At 39.3% G+C, this 7,629-nt stretch overlaps 1 protein-coding gene across 2 annotated transcripts in view; it reads right to left on the bottom strand.

Annotated features, from left to right (window-relative positions):
• Nucleotides 1-925: 925 nt before the first annotated feature.
• The window catches only part of vav3 (vav guanine nucleotide exchange factor 3), a 114,352-nt gene continuing 107,648 nt past the window's right edge, over nucleotides 926-7,629 (bottom strand). The window contains exons 26-27 of one of the 2 annotated variants that reach the window (XM_020625019.1): nucleotides 5,995-6,146; nucleotides 926-4,518 (exon numbers count right to left, since the gene is read on the bottom strand). In XM_020625019.1, coding sequence (XP_020480675.1) covers nucleotides 4,474-4,518; nucleotides 5,995-6,146 — 197 coding nt within the window. In that variant the 3' untranslated portion in view covers nucleotides 926-4,473. The remainder of the gene's footprint in view (nucleotides 4,519-5,994; nucleotides 6,147-7,629) is intronic. The other variant, XM_020625020.1, reaches the window with a different exon arrangement.

Raw genomic sequence — 7,629 nt, 5'->3', positions numbered from 1 at the left:
GACACTGTACTTACAATATTTTGGCTTTATTTTTGCATAGTGGCGCGAAGTGGTGACACGTCGTCCATTGTACTATATATCCAGTCAATAGTCCAGATGGCATGACAATGCAACATTCTTTTGTTGTTAGGTCAACTGTACTAATTCCTTTCGGTCATAATTTATTAAATAATAAATGTGACTAGTCTGTTTACCTGGTGGTGTTTAAGATCACATAAAGCATTCATTTTCTAGTGAATCGCTTTAGCTTCCTGATGACCTTAAACGTGACCCCAGCTTTGCCACTTTCAAATCAAGGCTGAAAACTCTGCTGTTTTCAAATCAAGGCTGAAAACTCTTTGAAACTCTGTGCCTTTGATTGATTGGTTTCTCTGATTCACTTTTTTCCTCTGTTGCATTCATGGAAACTTACATCTTATTACTGGATTTGAACTGCACTGTAGTTGTATTTCTTCTAAATTTCCTTTGTTGTACTTTCAGCTTTATACTTTCCTCAATTTTAACATTTAATCTGTGTTTTGTCTTAATTTAGTTTATTCTTTTTGTGTTTGTTGTTTTTCATGGCTGTGTACTTTGAATTGTCTCTATGTATTACATGTACGATATAAATTAAGCTAGTGTGACTTGCCTTGCCTTTGACTTCTTTGGGATAACACACCATAGACATGGGGCCGGAACCCTATGGAGCTAAATGGGGCCATATATTTTGTCAATATGAAAAACAAAACTGCAACTGAAAAACTAAAGTCTGAAATGAAAGCTAAAGCATTGATCTTAAAATAAATAAATAAAATAAAATAGCGCATCAAATGTTTTTGTTTAAATGCAATTTTGATTCATGTTCAACTACAAAAATGTTTTAAGTTCCAGACCTTATCTTTTCTGTTTCAAATCTTTTCTTTTCAGTTTCATATTTTTGGCCTTCTTCTGGTGCAGGAGGCGGGGCTAACAGAAATGGACCTATCACAGAAGGTTGACGATGGTAACCTCAATCTTGTTGCCTCCAGGAAATTTGGGAACTAGGAATATTCTAAATTGGAATTTCCTCCACTACACATTCAACTGGTTGGTGTGGACATGATGAGAACCAAGGAGAAAGTTGTGTTTCTGGGGCAGTTTTAAACCTGTCATGACAGTAATCACAGTTGAAAAGCAATCACTATTGTTTCATGAGACAGTTTAATGGTCACACTTGTTAACAAGATATTTCCCACTTACACATGCATATGTAAATGCAGCATTAGTTGCACAGGCTGGGTTGGAGCATAATTACCTTGGTCCCTTCCATAAATATGTAACTACAGATACTGTACTGGGGCTTATGCTTATGCATCTCACCATGTAATGCTGTCATTCTTGCCTGATCTCGCCAGTTCAAATAGTAGAAAACATAATGGCATTTGCTCCGTAAGGACGTCCGCTTGGAGTACAGGTAAGAAATGACTGCTAATATACTTTCAGTTATTATCCAACATACTAATCCACTGGAATTTAAGCATGTAGCTAACATTAGGCATACCAGTTTAGCAAGTAATAAACATCTTATCTTCTCATAATGTTTGCTAATGGAGTGCAATGTAACATTAGCAATCTTCTATTAGCCTCATGCTTAAATTCGCCGGCTTGGCCTTTTCATTGGCAAACATCTGTCTGTAGTATTTAGCATAACAAATCTGAAAAATTCTATTTCAAACATTAACCATCATTTCTTATCTGTATTTGAGGTGGTCGTCCTCATGGATTGGACGCCATCATTACCAAGAGCCCTAATGTCTTTTCATAGATACAGGCTGGTAAATTGAGAAATTCAGGCCCCTTTACCTTTTACACATTTTACTGTGTAATGAATTCAGTTTTGAATGGATCCAGTCTTTTCCCCCATGTATACACTGTGTGCCTACACATATGGACATAATCAGTCAGTTTAAATGAAGGCAAACTCAAATTCATTCTTTAATCTGCATTATTTCTCTCAGTCTATTAGTCTGTGGTGAATTTAAACTTTTTCTGTGGTTGTTTATAAAGGCTGTCTCCATCTCCTTCCTGGGCCAACAATACTAACTCTTCTGTTCTCCTTCTGCCAACATGAAGCAGTGGCAGTTACAGAGCATCAGAGTGAACAGAGAACAGAGAGATGGTGAGAGAGAAGGGAGTCAACAGAGAGATGGATGCAGCAGTGTTGCTGAAGTGAGGGGGCAGTGTAATGATTAGATCATAGATACCGTTGAGCCTTCCTCTAGTCCTACAAAAAAATTTGGAAGCGCACTTGGCGGAGAGGAAGGCCTGCAGGTGTAAATAGCCCCAGTGACTGAGGGAGTGCATTAGTAGATCACCAGAGTCTATGGAAAAAGAAGCCTATTCTGCCTCTTCTGTTCACCTATGACAAGAGACAGGCTTGTGCTAGATTTAATCTGAGCTGCTGCCCATTGTAGCTGTCTCTAAGATTTCCTAAAGATAATGTTTGACTGTTCAGACACTGCAGACATTTTAGGAAGGAGCAGAGGAGGGGAAATATTATGGTTCCTACTAGAAATTGAGAAATTCATGATAGGCAATGTGGTGACTTATTTTAAAATGTATTTTATAATAATTTCATTAGATATTTGGGGTTTGCCTAACCTTAACCCTACATCCTAGGAAAAACCTGAACTGTATCCTACTTTAGTGTGCATCATTAAGGCATCTTCTCTCCCTTACAACAACTAATCTGTGGCTGATGCCTCTTTCATACTGTTCACCTCTTAATCAGCATCACCAAATTTCAACAAGTTGAAAGTGACTGCTAGGAGAGGAAGAGGCATTTAGGATGCTTCCATCTAGTGGTTATTCAAATAAGCTCTTAAAACAAAACAGAGATGTCACAATGCAAAAAGTTCTTTAAAACCATTTCTAAAGTTCAGCAGTTAAATAATAACATGACAGCACAAGAACTGTTGTCATATGTGATAGAGGCACATGGCAGCCGGTTTGGCGAGGGGTCACTAATGGCTTTCAAACATAATGGCTCCATTATATGCATACAAAACCATATATTTACAGTACAATAAATTCTGACTTACATTAACAAATGATACTTATGGCAAAATAGTCACCAGTCAAATACATCAACAGAATAAAGATGTCATGGGAAGAGGACAGCTCTGAAAGGAAATTCTGACCAGTGGCAGTTTCCCCTGGTTAGCAACATCAGTGGTATTTAAACTTAAAGTGAAACTCCAACAATGTCTAAGTACACCATGTTTTCAGTTAAGTGGAAAACTAAGGGATGCTATGCTCAAACATATCATTGTATTATCTGTACATTGCATGTTAAATTATTACAGTTTGAGATGAATGATTTTTCAAAAGTCATGCATCAGTGTGAGTGGAAATCTAGGTACGTTCCCTCTAACTCTTCTGTATCTGAGTTGAGAAGAACTCATGGAACATAGGCAAAGAAAAACTTCAGACTAAAGAAAGTGGTCGTGTTTTAACCATCTTCATATGACCGTATGACATCTGGGGGGCTGGAGACAATCCCAGCCAGCCAGGCAAGTAGTAGTTATGGTTAATATTAGGGTAAGTCTCCAGGAATCTAAATTAAAGTAAAATCACTAGAAGTTATGGAAGCACAACAAGTGTGTGTGTGTGTGTGTGTGTGTGTGTGGCCTCGATTTTCTATACTTGTATGGCCTGAAATCCATGAGTTACTATGTTCACACACTGGAGGCTGGTCCACATGATGTAGTTCATCTATTTTTTCAAAAGGAAGGGATGTAAAGTTAGAGCAAGTGTTGGCTTTGGTTAAGGTTAGGGTAAGTCTCCTGGAAATGAATTCAAGTTTATATAGGGATGAAAACAAGTGTGTGTATGTGGTGATGAAGGTCTGAAGAGGAGGAGAGGTGGGTGGTGTGTGAAGCTGGGTCATCAAGTCCTCATTTATCATCTACATGAATGGAATGAACACACAAGCAAGGTCAAAGCTGACTGAGATCCCTTCAGAGTGTGAGTCTTTTCCAGCTCAGATGACTCTACTCCCACCAGGGGTGGTGGGAGGGATGGATGGATTGGGGTATGGAAGAGTGCCATCTGAGTGTCTACTTCTGACAGCTTTGCGACAGCCAGCTTGGCAAATGGAAACATTTGGGAGTTAAGGGCTCCGGCTGGCTGGGGCAAAGAGAAAGAGAGAGCAAAGGCTGAATTATGAATGGATGGACGAAGATGGGGAGCAAGGAGGGATGTCTGCTGAAGGCATGTGCCCCAATGACAGAAAAGCTGTTAGTTGCACACTATAGCACACTGTGGCCTTTTCTCTCCCAAAAGCATATGTTTGTAGGCAACAAGCCTCCATGAAGGAGAGTGAAGTCAAAAGTAACACTGCAGCATGCAGTTGGTGTACAAGTCCTCGCTGTTTCTCAGTGATATTTGCTCACTTTGCTTAACCAACTGCCACTATTCCTCTTTTGCTATATTCTTCTTCCCATGCTGGACCTTTCACTCCTCAATCTCTTCTACGTACGTGGATGGAAACCAGCCGACCTGAGGGAAAAAGATATGGGAATAAGTAAAGCCCCTTTCAGACATGCATCCCCATTCAGAAGTTTGCCTACTATTTCATGGCATCATGTCTAAACAAAGCCCTGAGTTACGTCGCTGGCAAAGTGTTACTGGCAATTTTACCTGGTTGTACCTTGTCAAATAGCCAGCTACATTCTTATCGGCAGCTCATACTGAATGTCCTTTAGTACATTTTCTAACAGGTCCCATGAATAATAATGTAGAGTTTACATGCTAACAATGGCGAATGAAAGACATAAGAATGGTAACCAGTGGTGGGAAGTAACTAAATGCCTTTACTAAGTATTGTACTGAAGCACTGAGTTGAAATGAGTGATTATTTGTACTGTAGCCTAGTCATTTTTAAATAAAATCACAGCAGAAACTTGTCATGACCATTTCCTCCAGAGCTTTTTGAGCTTGACACTGATGTGAGTTGATGGAGTTTCTTTTGATGGACTACCTTATTATTTCACTCAATGTTTAGAAGCAGCAGCTTTATTTTATTTTTATTGTAACATTGTGACACCTACATGAAATTTTGTTTGGAGCCGAGGGGCCCCGAGCCACTGCGTACATACGTGTCACTATCACGGGCAACTTAGGGGGTTCGGTGTCTTGCCCAAGAACACTTCGACATGTGGACTACAGGCACCGAGATTCAAACCCTCCACCCTCCGGTTGGGAGACGACTGCTCTACCCACCGCACCACTGTCGCCCCCCTCTAAATAGAATTATTGTTATACATTTTTTGAAGTTTTTTTGGGGCACATGTCGCATTTATTACTCAGCAGGTCATGGAGCGGCAGACAGGAAACAAGAGAGAGAGAGACAAATGTCAGGAGTTGAGCTTGAACTGCCGACACTGGACGCACTGTGTGTGTGTATGTGGTAAATTATTTTACTCGTTAATCCGTCATTGGTTAATCTGTTCTGCTTCTTACTCAGATGAAGGTCTCATTAGCTAATTTTATGATAAGGAATTATTGCCATGTACTGCTGGAAAGCACTAATATAATAAATATATAAAATAATAATAAATAACTAGTGCACATTGTCCTTCTGGGTTTTATATCATACTTTCTTACTCTGGCCATAGATCATGTCCTAAATCTCCCACTATCTGGTATTAAAAGGCTCTCGGATGCCTTGAATTTAACAGAGTGAGTCATGCAGACACAGGCATTACCTGGAAGCCGATATAAAGCACAAAAATAATAAATATATAAAATAATAATAAATAACTAGTGCACATTGTCCTTCTGGGTTTTATATCATACTTTCTTACTCTGGCCATAGATCATGTCCTAAATCTCCCACTATCTGGTATTAAAAGGCTCTCGGATGCCTTGAATTTAACAGAGTGAGTCATGCAGACACAGGCATTACCTGGAAGCCGATATCTGCCCTAAGAGGAGACTTGCATATTTTACTGGCATTTTAAAGCTGCCACTTACCCTGCCGTTGACCTCGCCCCTCCACCAGCCATTAGCTCCTGACTTTGTGTAGATCTTAACCACATTACCCTCCTGCAACGAGAGCTCCCGTGTGTCACGAGAGCTGAAGTCATACCGCGCTAGGGCCACACCGATCACTTTGGAAGTAAACACTAGAGACAAAGATGGGGCAAAAAAAAAGAGGTGGCTGTTCAAAGATGTGACATTTTATTCAATCAACATTCAAGAAGAAAAGAGTTTTAAAACATTATTTTCAATGTCAACACACACTCGTGTACACTCACAGATGGAGATGGGTGACATTTAATTTTGTCAACCAGCAAAACCTTTTCATTGCTTTCTTCACCTTTTCTTCTTCTTCTTGGTAATAGTTGTAGATTAGCATATTACAAAAAAATCTCAAATAAACGTCCATATATTTGAACTGCTGACATCAGGTATTTTAAATTTAGCCTAGAGATGTAAAATGACCACAAAAATGGCCATTAAGAGGCAAAAAACAACCACAGACATTCAAATTCACCACACAGAGACAAAATACTACCACAAAGAACACAACAAGACAAAATGGCGAACAAGAGATGCAACATGCAAAGACTACCAGTGATAGTCTGTCACTGAGCAGAGTTACAAATAGCAGCTATTTATTGATATTTATTCATTCATCTTAGAATATTTTAATGCTGTAATAACATTTTACTGTCAAGAACCTGGGTTTTAAATCTGAAATCTCTGTAAGGTATACTAACTTTACAAATGTGCTCCCCTTCATTAAAACTGTGCGTCCAGCACAACATTCAATAGTTTGATTTGATTTGATTTATTTATTCTTTCAAGCATGTAAAGACAGTTGATATATCAACACACATAATTTTACACATATCCAACAAATGCTAATCCAATATCAATTTGCTTATACCTAGTACATGCTTGAATGGAGTAGGAAGAAGTCAGACTTATCCAGTCCTACCCCATGAATACAGCAGACAAGAAGGATCTAATGGTACTTACTGATCTCTGGTCAGGTTCAGGTGATGAGCCCTTCTCTGCAATTCTTCTCCTGTAAGACAGAGTCCAGAATTATTTCTGAAAAACAGTTGCTATTTTTAAAAACATATCATCATGTTTAATGTTAATATCATAAAGCACAGACCACACAATTCCTCCTGAACTCCACATTTTTAAAACCTAAATTCCTTAGATTTCTCTAGATCTTACAGTGATACTTCTCTGTCAGCAACAAAGTGCATTTAAATTACGATTTTACTACATATCATCTCATAATACTGAGGAATAGTGAGAGTGATGAGTACATGAACTTATTCTTCAGGTGGCACAACAAAATCCATTGCGACCAACATTGGGGTTTGCTAAATCTACTGTATGGCAACTGTGTCAAGTTTCACTTTTCTGTAGTATATGAAACAAGATCTGAAATTCATTCATATGACTCAAGTGCCTATTTTGAGACGTACTGAATCGAAGAGTAATATATGATGTGTCGCTACCTCCTTGCTAACAGGGCACTCATCTCCTCCATGAGCCCTCCTCCTCCAGGCAGAGGGCCGTTGCCTCTGGCTTCAGATTTGGCCCCTCCAGCCCCTGGCATGGCTGCTGCCAGAGCGGCCGCCGCCT

This window comes from Monopterus albus, unplaced genomic scaffold, assembly GCF_001952655.1.
Source record: "Monopterus albus unplaced genomic scaffold, M_albus_1.0 scaffold343.1, whole genome shotgun sequence".
NCBI classification, from domain to species: Eukaryota; Metazoa; Chordata; class Actinopteri; order Synbranchiformes; family Synbranchidae; genus Monopterus; species Monopterus albus.
This window is presented reverse-complemented; position numbering and strand designations above follow the sequence as displayed.